This window comes from Microplitis mediator, chromosome 11 (genome assembly GCF_029852145.1).
Source record: "Microplitis mediator isolate UGA2020A chromosome 11, iyMicMedi2.1, whole genome shotgun sequence".
NCBI lineage: Eukaryota > Metazoa > Arthropoda > Insecta > Hymenoptera > Braconidae > Microplitis > Microplitis mediator.
The window spans coordinates 11,461,052-11,475,507 of NC_079979.1; the positions used below are offsets into that span (position 1 = coordinate 11,461,052).

General features: G+C 30.6%; 1 protein-coding gene across 14 annotated transcripts in view; it reads right to left on the reverse strand.

The window, feature by feature from the left end:
- Window positions 1-14,456, reverse strand: part of LOC130677041 (syntaxin-binding protein 5) — a 408,264-nt gene that overhangs the window by 172,141 nt on the left and 221,667 nt on the right. For 6 of the 14 annotated variants that reach the window (XM_057483593.1, XM_057483588.1, XM_057483592.1 and 3 more), the window contains one exon: window positions 8,929-9,455. The exons of 5 other annotated variants lie outside the window; for them this stretch is intronic. In XM_057483593.1, coding sequence (XP_057339576.1) covers window positions 8,929-9,455 — 527 coding nt within the window. The remainder of the gene's footprint in view (window positions 1-8,928; window positions 9,456-14,456) is intronic. 3 more of the 14 variants (XM_057483594.1, XM_057483590.1, XM_057483589.1) reach the window with 1 other exon arrangement.

Below are 14,456 nucleotides of genomic sequence, written 5' to 3' on the forward strand. Positions count from 1 at the left end.
GAATGACCCATATATATATATATATATATATATATATATATATATATATATATATATATATATATATATATATTGTAACATGATGAAAATTTGACATCGACCCGAGGTTTGAAATTATTTGAATAAAATAAATAGGTATCCGGTAAGCCAATTCTGGTGACACCTATGAGCAAAAATTCCGACTTTGACCGAGCAATCGACCCGACGTCTTGATTGAAACGGGAGATCTGGGATAGACGCCGAACGGAACGGCGCGTTTTTGTCTTTGAACAATTTGACTCTGACCAACGACCAATTTCAATCCCGACTATCGAACAATTCGATTTACGACATTTAAGATCAATCCGAGTTTGATCAACGAACAATAAATCGCGACAATTAATTTTGACCGACAATAAACGACTCGGTGAACAAGTGAACAATCCGAAGCCTCGGCCCGAAAACTGAACAAAGTGTACTAGTGAATTTAGTATTGAACAAGTGAACCGCGTTCGTGTAATAATTAAAAATTAATTAATTAATTACGCGTAATAATTATTTGATCGTGTAATTTAACGCGTTACTGAAATAAAATATTATTTTATATTTTATTTTATTTCGTTCGAGCAATTCTGAGAACTACGGATTATCTGTGTCTCATTCGCAACAGCAGTCTTGTCGCCTCGCCGTGTAAGAATACTCTGACGTCACTCGTCAAGTATTTCGTTAATACGAACGCTGTATGTGTGTCTCCGGACAATGAAATTATTTTATTTTAATTTCGTCAACCGACTGTGTTTTTTTTAGCAATGAACTGATTTGTTTTCCGATCAACTACGAGAAATTTTGTTTTGTTTATATTGAGTCATGCCGACACCGGCAAATTTATATTTTGTTTGTAACCGATTATCTTTGTGATATCGATCAATTTATTTTGTGTTTAATATACGACTACTTATTGTGTTTAATTCTGATCACTTATTTATCGTAATCTTAAGTGCCTGACCTTTCCCCGATCCGCCACCCTGAGCCGAGCTATATTTTTGATAATTGTTTATTGGTGATTATAAAATCACCTGGCGCCCAACTATAAATTTTGAACAAGGTAGCCAAAAATCGTAAGTGTATTCGGACTTCACTCCGGTAGATTCCCGGTGGTGAAAAACCCGTTACAATATATATGTAAATATATATAAATATATATATATATATATATATATATATATATATATATATATATATATATATATATATATATATAAATATTTATATATATATCCAACTGATTTTGATTCGGCTTAATTCGATGAAATAATAAAATTTAAAATCGTAATTCACTTTTATTGTCTTGTATATTCTTGAAAACTATTTGAGAAAGTACTGGTTACTATCTTAGACAGTATACAGTCCTGTCTTGGGCAGTAACCTCTGTCATCTACAGATCGACACACGTGCTATCTGCAGATAGTATCTTGTAATATCTTAGAACCCTGGCGGTTTTAGCGCAAACGTGATTGTAATGCAGTGGAATCACGGTATTTTTTGTGGAGTCACGTCACTGTATTCCGACCGCGTTTCCATTGCATTTAAAGAGTGTTTCCAAGGTGTTTCGATCGTAAGGTCACAGTAATCTCACGGTAGTTTTACGGTGGCTCCACAATGGTTTTCAGCGATCTCCACGGTGAGTTTACAATGGCTTTCCGATGGTTTGACAGTTTTTTAACCGTGAATTCACCGTATTTCCACAGTGAGTTCATCGTTTCATGGTGTGTCCATAAATTTTATAGCGAAAAAAAAAAAAAAAAAAAACTAACGCCGACTCGGAGGATCGATCCCAGCGACTTCGCATTCAAAGTCTGATCTGATGTCCACTGTGCCAAATCACGCACTTGAAAGTATGGATTGATTGTATTTATATAAACACAAATGAACTTTAGAAAATTAAAGATATCTAATAAATGATTGATTTTCTGATTTGTATTACATTCAATTATATAATTGTTTATAGGGTAACGAGACCAATAGCGGTATACCCACTAGTAGCGGGGCAGTAAATACTTTTTTTGGTAAATTTAGTAAATGAGAAGTTAAAATTTTTTAAACTTAACCATACAATATTTTAAATTTAATATCTAAGTTTTTTATAACTAAATTCATTATTGAAACATCGTAATGTCCTTAACTATCTCACTAATGGTCTTATTAGCTTATTTTCAAAAATTTTAAAAAAGCTTGCGTACTTTATAACATTTATGAATGCGGTAAATTGAAAAATTTCATAGACTTTATAAGATTTAGGGGAGCACGGGGTCGCCCCGGTCAGCGGGTCGCCCCGGTCACCCGAATTTTGAAAAGTCTATCATATAATAGATTTTGAATTTAATTTAATTTTATACTCTCATTGAATTAGAGGTAATTAATGAGCCCTAACGTTAAAAATTAATTACTTATTAGTAATAATTAATAAATAAAAAATTGATCGACTTTTGATCTAAAAATCAAGGACATTATCGTAAGGTTTTATATATATTTTACAAGAAGAAAAGAGCTTATAATTGATACGTATATGATCTACAGACATTTCTTAATCCATTCTAATTTTTATAAAAGTATAATTTCCAATCCTTTTTTTTTAAATTCAGTTTATTTTCTCAAAAATTAGTTGGGGTCGTACCGATCAAAGTTATGGGGTCACAACGGTCAATTCATTCACTTGTTTTTTCGACTGACAATTTGTGTGTTTGTTTAATAAAAATATTAACCAATAATATCTTATTTAATAAACAATTAATTAAATGAGGTAAGCTTTTTTAAAGTTTAAGCTAAAAATTTTTTTCTTCATCAGAGGCATTTTCTTCTACAACATCGTAACATTTTTGTTACAATATTAATGAACAAATAAATAAATTATAGATGCCTTGTAACCGAGTACGGAAAACGGAAAAAAAAGTTAAATGTTGTTAATTATTAATTTTATATTTTTTTCTTTACTTCTTAAGTTTCAGTTGACCAAATAAAATTTTAATTTGATGAAATTTCAGGAATACGACTTTAGATTCTTAATTTTTAATTTGAAATTAACAGTGACCGGGATGACCCGCCAAATGACCGGGGCGACCCGACGCTCCCCTATGAATCATTGTAAAATCATTTTTTTCGAATAATGTTACATTATTTAGTCGTATCTAAAGTATATTACAAAATATAATGATTCACATACCTGCACAGCATATTTACTCAGAAATCGCTATTAAATAGAATTTGCTAGAACTCAATTATATAAAATTTTGCATTATAGAATAAAAACAAAAGTTACTTTGGAACTAGAAAAATTTTTTGACGCAATAACATTTTGTTTTCGCCTAAAAAAATTTTTTCTTGAATTAAGAAAATTCTTTCTTGCCCCAAGAAAATTTTTGTTTTCAATTCATTATGCGAAAATTTTTTTAGGACTAGTCAAAATTTTCTTGGGGTGAGTGCAATTTTTTGGCGCCAAGAAATTCCTTTTTTCTGTGTACTTATATTAATAAGATAACTTAAAATGATAAGCTTTCTTCATTTTAATAATTTAACAATACACTTTAGAAAAGATAGTTATCAAAAATACTGCTCTCTAAACATGAATTAGTGGAAATTTCATTAATTACGTTAGTGAAGCAGTATTCACTTCATAATCAGTGTATTTAAATAACAAACTAGTGAATTCTCACTAATAAATTTAGTACTATGATTTTCACTAGCAAATTAGTGATTTTCACTACTGAACTAGCGATATTTTCATAATTTCTACAAGTGAAACTGTTATTCACTTCTTAATTTATGAATTTCACAATTTCACTAGTAACTTTAACTAGCAAATAGTTAAATATTTTACTAGATATAAATATAATTAATCATTATGGTACTATTTTTAAAAATTTTAATAAAAAACTTTCAAAATAAAAAAAAATAGAAGTACAGAACAATAATACATTTATATGAAGAGTACGTCAATCATAACATCACGGATTTTTTATTTCTTCATCAGTTATTATTTGGTATCATAACCAATATACTATTTACACTCACGCGATCACATGCGTAGGCCAGCGCAGTGGATAGCATCAAAGACTTTGAATCGGAAGGAAGCAGGTTCGAGCCCAGCAATCACCGGGATTTTTTCATCAATCAAAATCATGTATACTTCCTCTAAGTAATGATTCTAATACATTAATCACATTTCGGATCTAATTACAAGTGTCTTATATTTTTTTTCGCAATATAATATTTGTTTTCACCGATGAAGTCAGTGGATTCCCATATTCACTTTTCAATTTAGTGGATTCTCATATTCACTTATCAAATCAGTGAATTCCAATATTCACATACTCATTTAGTGGATATTCACTAATTCTGCGTGGTACGATTGTAGCATCGACAATTATTGAATGTTCACTTGAAATTAGTGAAAAATTACTAATTCATATTTAGAGAGTGAGAAAATAAGAAAATATGATTGACAGAGATTTAGAAACTATAAGAAAAAAATATATGAATGGTGAAGAAACCATGAAATCATCGTGAAAACAACGAGGAAATACCGAACTACCACAGTGAAAACGCTGAAAAATTGACGCGAAAATACTGTGAAGCCATCGTGGGACCACCATGAGCTCACCGTGGAAATTACTGCAAACCACTGTGAAGCCACTATGAGAACACTGGAAATTCTCCGTCAGAACACTGTGAACTCGCTTTTAAAACACCCTTAAACCACCGTAAAAACACAGTGGGGACACGGTCGGTACATAGTAGCGTGACTGCACAGAAACCACCGTAAATTCACCGTCGAATCTCCGCCGCTTCACTGTCAGAACACGGAAGGCGTGTTTTCACGGTAAAAACACCGTGATTCGACCGTATTTTCACCGTCGCGGTGAAACCGCTAGGAAAACGCGCCTATACTTTCCGGCAAAGTACTCGTTACTTTACAGATGCCACTGACTACTACCTAAGAGTGTACTATATGAGATATTGGTGGTTTCTGTCTGGGAAAGTACTCAGTAGTGGATACAGTCTAGATAGCATACAGTGCTTTCTGAAATTTTTTGTTTTACAGAAAGTACTCAGTAATATCTCAGAGAGTTGTCACTACTATTTTTTATTTTCCGTGTATATGTCGATTAGATTTCATCGTATATATTTGCCGTACAAAAAAAAAATATATGTGACATACATCTTGACTACACTTATCCAAAAAAGTAAAGGAACAAGACAATTTTACAAATTTTTAAGCGATTTTTGGAAGGCTGTATTTTCGTGAAAAATGGTCGTATCGGAAAAAAAAGCAAATTAAAGCTTGAAATCTCTTTTGAGCAACGGTTTTTATGGAATGATAAGAAATAGCTCGAGACCAAAATTTCCTAAATTTTTCAGTTTTGTTTTTTGGGTCTACGGGGCCGGGAATGTTTTTTTCTAAAAACCCAATTTATGGCTCGTTTAGGAAATTCGTTCAGCTACAATTCGTTCAGCTACAATTTGGTTTTGTTTTGTTGTTTTGTACGACGATTTGCTGCTAAGATATCAGCATTCAAATGAAAAAGAATCCTTTTGTCTTTGATTACTGATATCTCAGCAACTAATAGTCGCACAGTAATTTAGAGGACAGGTTTAGAAGCTAGAATGAATTCCCCACACGCTTCATTTTCGATTTTTTCAATAAACAAATTTTTCTTATCCTTAATATCAATTTGAAAAACCTACAGAAAATGGACATTTTATGGTTTTTTAGTCAATTAACCGCTACTTTAAGAATATTTATGGAAAGTTTAATGTTGCCAGGTGATTCTACAGCTGATATCTCAGCAGCAAATTGTCGTACAAAGAAGAAAAAAAAGCAAATTGTAGCTGAATAAATTTTCCAAACGAACCATGAATTGGGCTTTTTGAAAAAAAAAATTCCCAGCCCCGTAGACCCAAAAAACAAAACCGAAAAATTTAGACAATTTTTGTCTCGAGCTATTTCTTATGATTCCGTAAAAACCGTGGCTCGAAAAATGATTTTGCTGATAGATCTTCAAACTAGAGATTTCAAGCTTTAATTTGCTTTTTTCATTTTTTTGATACGAATATTTTTCACGAAAATGCAGCCTTCCAAAAATTACTAAAAATTTATAAAATTTTTTTGATCCTTTAATTTTTTGGATAAGTGTATATTCTAATTGTATTTTTTTCATATGCCACATATATTTCACATACATCATGAAATACATTTTTTATATATTTTATTTCCATGGGGGGTCATCGAAAATTCTGACTATAAGCTGTCTTATATTAAATCCAATTTTATGTAAATTTATTTTTTTTATTTTAATTGTTTTTCTAGTATATAGCCGTAGTAACGGCCTTTTACACTTTTTGCCTTTATATCGCAACTGCTTTACTTCTTTTTCTGCCTTCATTGTGCGGCTGTGGGCTGACATGTGCTTATAGTGTACTGCATCATTACGGTGATGCCCTACAACCTCCCTTGTGCAATGGAGGTGTAGTGGCGTAGGGAAACCACAGAGGAAACCTAGCCAGTACAGTTTCGGTTTGGGTGAAGCTCCAGTGATCGATAAAATTCTCATTTTATTAAATAAAAATTTAAATATCATCTTGAGCTAAATAAAAGTATCATCTGAATTACCTTTATTATTTTGATCTTTAAATATTATATTTTAACTAATGAGTTATCATCGATAAAATGTCTAACTTGTCTCGCAGCCTACACGGAAAGAAAATTCCAGCTAAATTTACGATGCTAACATCGTAATTTGTCCGATTGATTATTGCAGTGGTGGACTTATACCTTTAAAATCATAATTTTTACGATGTAGCGTTGGAAATTTCATTGAAGAAATAATACTTCAGACAAATAATACGAAGTCTTAAGCTCTTTAGTACAAATCACGATGTGAACATAGTAAAATTTGAAGAGAAATTTTGAATAAAAGAATAAAATAATAATCGTTCGACAGTTGGATTCGAATCCAAGTCCTTTCGAGTGCGAAGTGTCTGACGCCTTGGACCACTCGGCCACCAAAGGACCTACAAGTTTACGTTGTTTTTAAGATCCATATGAACGATTTGAATAAACAGTCATAAGTCACGAGAGCGCCTCTTACGGAGGACGCAGCTACTATTTAAAAATTACGATGTAACATATCGTAATTTTTATCACTTCCATCGTATTATAACAGAGGCAGCACGGTAATATTTATATTATTCGAAAGTAGGGTAAGAGCACCAGTACCCAGCCCCTAACCAGTAGCCAGCAGGTCATATACTTTAACATTGGCTCAAAATATATATAGATATAATTTAACATGAGGTGGCTGGCTACTGGTTTGGGGCTGGGTACTGGTGCTCTTACCCTAAATAGAAAGACAAATATAGGAATAAATATAGTTTTTTAATTGTAATTATTATTTTATTCTTTTTACAATGTTAAAATTGTAATTTTTGAAATAATTTTTAATCCTAAAAGTCTTTGTTAAAATTACGATGTTGAATAGTAAAAAATGTAACCTGCATGGTAAATTTTAAAATGAGACTTTTGAAAATTGATGGTAATGAAAGTATAGTCCACGATTACGATGTTAACATCGTAAAGTTTAGTGGAATTTTCTTTCCGTGTACACTGTTAGAAGTATTTATTTGAGCCAAATAAATATTTGTTAATAGTTGATAAATGATTTATCAAATGCGATTTATTTGGGCCAAATAAGCCATTTCTTAATAGTTAATAAATGGCTTATTTGAATAGAAAGAAATGACACGTGATGTTAATTAAGTAAGGTTATGACAAATAATTTATAGGACTGTTTAATTTTATTTTTTTAAGGAAAATAATACACACAATTAATGTTAATTAAAGATAAAAATTATTATACAAAAGATATAAAAAAAATGAAATATTATAATAAATTTTTACTAACAATCACACTCATTCCATTCAAAGTTATAACCTGAACTTCATGTGTCATATCTTTCTATTCAAATAAGCCATTTATTAACTATTAAGAAATGGCTTATTTGGCTCAAATAAATCTCATTTAATAAATCATTTATTAACTATCAATAAATCTTATTTGGCTCAAATAAATACTTCTAACAGTGTATCATTTATCATAAATGTTATTTTCTTTACAGAAAAATATTCTACTATAATTTACATTATTCAAATCTATTTATTACATTTCTAATCTTTTTTATGGATACCAAAAACCAAAAATTAATCTGAATTTATTTGTCATTAATGAGTCATAGAATTAATTAATACAAGCTTCATCATATTACTTTTACGTCTACTAATAAATCTAACAAAAACAAAATGCAACTTACTAAACAACCACAGCATTACTTTTAAGACTTAATTTTTTAAAATTCTAATAAAAAAAGAAACTACATTATCCGTTTGGATTCATCATGATTATGTTTTTCTCATCTTAATTTCTATAAAAAAAAAAAAAAATAAAATAATGATGATTATCAATATTATTTAAAAATCATTAAATTTAATACTGAACTGATTGACTGGCTATTAAAAGTAGACTCTACATAATGATATTTCTTTAATTTATTAATTTACTTGACAACGAAAATTAATTATTTTTTCTGCATAATTTGTTTACACTGCCTTATTTTGTTCTTTTCACTTAAAATAATTTTTTTATAGTTTCATTGTGCATGCTGATTTCAATAATCCACTAAATAAATTATTTTTTATACAAAAAAAAAAAAAAATAACACTCACACTATTGTTATAAAAAAATTATAAATTTTCTATTCGTGTTTTATAAAGTGTAAATCATTCACATAGTTTTTTTTTTCAATGTTAATTAACTATTATTCACCAATAATAAAAATATTACTTTATTATTATTATTGTTCGAATAATTATTAAATATATTGATCATTAAACACTTACTGAATCGTCTCATTAAATTTCCAGCAAATGATTCGTTGTTAGATGTCATACCAGTTGTCGACGTCAAATTATTATCATCATTTCTAGTAAATAATCCATCGTTGTAGTTATTATTATTAAGTTTTTGATTTTTTGAATTAGGTACTGATAATAAACGTGTCTTTATATGTCGTCCTTTTAAACGTTTCTTGTGTAATTCCATTAATTTATCATTATTTTCTAACAGAGGTAGATCAATAGGTCGTATCGGATTATCAGTTATCGGACTTATTAATTGTTGATTATTGTCATCACTGTCGTCATTGTCATCAGACACATCACTAGGGCTTGTAATTGTTGATAACTCACAGGTCATTGTTTTAAGGCCATGTTTTTCAGTACGAAGAGAACGTGTCGATACAGGACTTTTATTTGATGATGATGATGATGATAATGTTATAGTTGTTGAAGCAGTTGTTATTTCATCATTCAATCCAGGTGATACTTCGGTAGGATTGCGGTAAAAAGTTGATTGTGATACTTGTTTCTAAGGGTTATAATTTGACTTTTTAATAGAAAAAAGATTTTGAGAGTACGTTGGATTTAATGATAAGATTGTTTCTTTTAACGGAGTAGTTGAAAGAATTAGTTTAGGTAACTGTACTTAAGTAAGAATTGATTACGACTTCTAAGATTAGTTCAGACTTGTCTATATCCGAATAGATCAAATTAAATTAAGTTCAATACAACCAAATACAATGCATACAATCTTATTTAATATAGTGCCATGTATATATAGTTAAATTCATTTTGATCACCAAATTTATGATTACTTTAAATAAGATATACATATATTTAATTTTACTTAAGTTGATCTGATTGGATGTGATATGCTTTATTAAGCCAGTTTTTTTGTTTTTTATATACATGTTCAAAAGTAACTGTTTAAAATCGCGCGGACCATGGAGAAAGACTGCAATGACTCGAAGTCTCATGGAGCATGGACTGAAAAGCATTGCAGTTGCAAAATCTAGTTTCTCCCGCCTCACTCGAGACTTCTCATTAGCCAATTATTAACTTTTCCCCTTCTCCTCAAAATCCAGCCATCTCATTGGAGCGCAAGTACCGATTTTTCCTACTCCATGCAGAACATTCTAGAACTCAGCGCTCGGGTATAAAAGAAGGGAAGTTGAGAGCAGCAGCGCAGGGTTCAGATCACAGTAGTACAGTTCAACAACTTGCTAGGGTAACAGATTTTATAAGTACTAACTTTAATATTAACAAAAGTATCGGCTTATTATCATTAGATATCGAAAAGGCATTTGACACCGTGTGGCAACGTAGTCTAATTTACAAAATGCTACAATATAATATACCCGAATACTTGATAAGGTTTGTATTAAAAATGTTATCGCTTTGTTTGCTGACGACACCGCTGTTTGACATCATCGTGGAGCAAAGATGTTATAATTGAAAATCTACAAGTTCATATCAATCTATTCCAAAATTATTTTATGGAATGGAAAATCAAATTAAATACACAAAAAACTGAAATTTTAATATTTTTCCATAAAAATAAACAAACAAAAAATCTAGCAGCGATGAACGGCAATCTCCTCAATTTGACTAAACAAGCAAAGTACCTTGGATTAACATAAGATCTAAAACTAAATTACAAATAATCCAAAATAAGTGCTTAAAAATGATATGTAATGCTAAACCCAGAACTAAAATAAATGAACTACATAGCCAATGAAATATTCCAAAACTTAGAAACATAATTGAAAATCAAACTATAAACTTTTATAATGATAAAATGAAAACACAAGATATTCTAAAAAACATTAGTTCCGTGAATTATAATCCATGGAACAAATACAAAGTACCCCAACAGATACTCATTAAAAACCAAAGTCACAAGGGCTCTTAGTATGTAAGTCTTAGGTTGTAAGTGTTAAGTTTTGTAATTTTATATATAGTTATAGTTATTGTTATTGAAAAATGATGATTAATTTAGGTTTTTATACCAATTTTTCCTAAAAAATAACCAGAAATCACATCACAGAAAAAGATAATCAATTATATAAACTAAGATTAATGCGAGTAAAATGTAAAATGTATAAATAGGAATCGCAAATTGAGGAAATCTATATGTAACACATGTATGTTATTTAATGTAAAATAGTTCAATAAAAGATTTTAAAACGGCAAAAAAACGGCAACGCAGCAGCGCATTCTTTCCTGACCAGTTATACTGTACAGAACTCTTCAGATAGCGAGCAAGGCTATCAGCTACAAACCTACCAAACCCTATTCAAGTGCGCAAGCTTGAATAGTCTCCAGATACATCACTGCAACCATCAGTTCTTTTTAGAACTAAGCTTTAAGTTGACTTAGCTCTTTTCAGAGCTAGTCAACTAGACCGCCAGGTCTCGTAAGAAACTTTCATTGTTCAATAGCTCTTCTCAAGGCTATCGTTGGCTTAGCTCTTTTCAGAGCTAGTCAACCAGACCTCCAGGTCGAACGTAAGACTTCTCACCATCGAAACGGTTCTTTTGAGGACCAACTCAACATCAACTGAAGTTCCTAACGTAAAAACTCAAACGGTCTTTCTCAAGACCACAAAGGCCTTTTTCAAGGCCACCACATAAATATAACGTAAGAATTCACTTCAATATAAAACTATATAACCAGCAGACTCGTCGTTGAACAATACACGGAGCAAAAATTAAGGTTTTAATTACGTTCCGATCATGATTATTATTATTCCGGAATTTTTAACTATTCGTATTTTGATGTGAAGTCCTCCCAGATAGTAAAACGCCCTCGGTAGTTACTCCCACTTTTAGAAAATGAATCCGATGTCACGCCATTAGTACACACGGAGAAAAAAATATTGTTCCTCGAACGATCTAAAGTATAGAAACTCGTAGATCGTTATCACAACAATATGTATACTTATGGTAACCATACCGTATCGTTCCTGTAACTATCTATTAGATAGCTGTGAACCCTATACGACTTTCTGTTGTCGTCACCTCACACGGCACCACCTAACCTATTTAAGCATCCATTTTCGCGTCTATTTTGTGTATTGAGTATAATTGTTGCTAGCAGACGCTTAATAAATTAATTATTTTATTTAATCAAAATTATTTATTTATCATTTATTTATTAATGATAAAGATTTTTACACGTCTCATATCATTTGCAACGCACGTAACGTTAGATAGGGCTCAGAACGATACGGTATAGGTCTCAGAGCTATCTACCGTATTGTTGTTAAAACGATACAGTAGATCGTTGCAGTAACAATCTAGTAGATAACTATTTCGTATTATTACTGTAACTATACAGTATACTTCTCAGAACAATATTTTTTTCTCCGTGCACATTAACATTACAACCAGAAAATTTTCGACAATCTCGACGGTGACTTACTCTTTGGGAAAACTTTAGTAACGATTACAATATAAATACACGGTATATAGATATTTTTGCCGCTAAATATTTATCAGATATTCACCATATATTTTGTTATATACTTTTAACAATATATAGCTTTTCCATGCGGGTTAGCATAGCCTATGGACGTCTTAATACTCACGCCTGAAAAGTGAAAGGTGCGCAGAATAGGTTGCGCACAGAAACGTAACGAGGTCATTGGTCCAGTAGATTTTACTCCTCATATTTTTTCCATACCGGTGGCCTTATATGAAAATCGATTCTTAAGGAGTAAACTAAAAAAAAAGCAAATTGTAGCCTCAAGTTTCTAGTTTTCAGATTTGGACTTAAAATTTTTGTATCATGCACGGTTCCGGATTAATCCTAAGAAAACCGACGAAAAAAAAATTTTCAAAACTTTTGCTCGTCTTCCAACAAGTCTATGGGCTTCAATAAATTTTTTTGGATAATCTGACTTTATGACTCTTTTAGGTAATTTTATGTCATTTAATTAACCGACCTTAAAAAGTCTCTACGAAGATTTGGCGCCGAGTTATCATTGATCAAAGCAAAAAAGTCCATTTTGGCTTTGATAGTCAATAACTCCGGACGTATTGGTCGTACAGAGAATTAAAGTGGGGGTTTGAAAACTGCAAAACATTCCCTATAAGGCAAAATTAGTGGCTTTTGATAGAAAAATTTTTTTCGAAGCGATAATGTTTATTAAAAAACAGGTAAAAATTCGCATATTTAAAGATATTTGAAAATCTTGGTATAACTTTGGATATAACGGATGAACGAAGGATACCGTCGTTTTCTTTTCAACCTCAAAGTGTTCTGAAAAAACCCTGAAAATTTTAAAGCGCAGCGATTTTTCTTTCTTAGTGTTCCGAAGCTTTAAATTTATCGATTTTGCCAAAAATCACCATAATTGGTAGTTTCTCGGTTTTTGTTCATTTTTTCGATTTCAAAATGTTTCTTTCACCGATAATCTTAATTTCTTTGATCAAAAAGATTGATTATCGAAAGAAATTAAAAAAAAAAAAAATTGAAAAAAATTGTTTTTTTTTCAAAATTTTTCTTTTCGTTATATCCGCAATGATTTATCATTGTCAAAATTTGAAGTCCAGGTCTGGAAACTAGAAGATTGAGGCTACAATTTGCTTTGTTTATTTTTGTTTTTTTCGACCATATTTTATCGAGTTACAGCATGTTGAAAATCACCCAAAAATTTAGAATTTTTTTTCTATCCCTTAATTTTTGTGACCAGTGTAAATGAAATATTTCCCTTGGATAATGTAAAACCAAAACTCTTTATTCAATTAGCTACCAGACATTTTCCTGCAATTTTAAGTTAGACGTTTCAGGGGAACGAGGCAAGCTCTCCCCCAGCTCACAAGATTGTTTAATTAAGTTGATAACAAGTTACGTTGGGCTAGAACAAGAACTAGCCTAGCGTACCAAGTCCACCGGTTATAATTTTTTTTGTGCAAGCTTAAAAAGTAATATTTTATAGTAGAAAAAAAAAATTTCCCAGAGAAAAAGGAATTCCAAGTCATGCAATTATTGACCTAGCTCAACGAAAACTTCGATTTCCTGTTTAAATCGTATAAAAAAAAAATTTTTTATAATTCAATATTAATTTTCTGTATCTAAAAAAATTTCTTACGAAAAATGAACTTGATTGCTGTGTAGAACATCAAATTCTCAACAAAAAAAGTTCTTATAGTCAAATAATTACAACCAATAATTTCAGAATGATAGAGCTTATAAGTTGAACCTTAATAAAAATAAATTATAATGATATTTAATGAACTTTCAGAACTGATAGTTTCTAAAAATATTGAATAAGCTTATTATAAATATTGATTGATAAGAAAATCACTGGTTTAAATATGAAATTTCGATGAAATTATTGTATTTTTATTTACACTAGAGAATGTTTTTCTGTGGAATGACACAGCTTGTAATAATTATTGCTTTCGGTCTTCGTCAAAAAGTTATGATTCTGTTATATGAATCTACTAACTAAGCTACTCGATCAGCAATATCGTTTACGACGTGTAAGCTATCCTCTATTTTCAAACAATCATGATAATTTTCA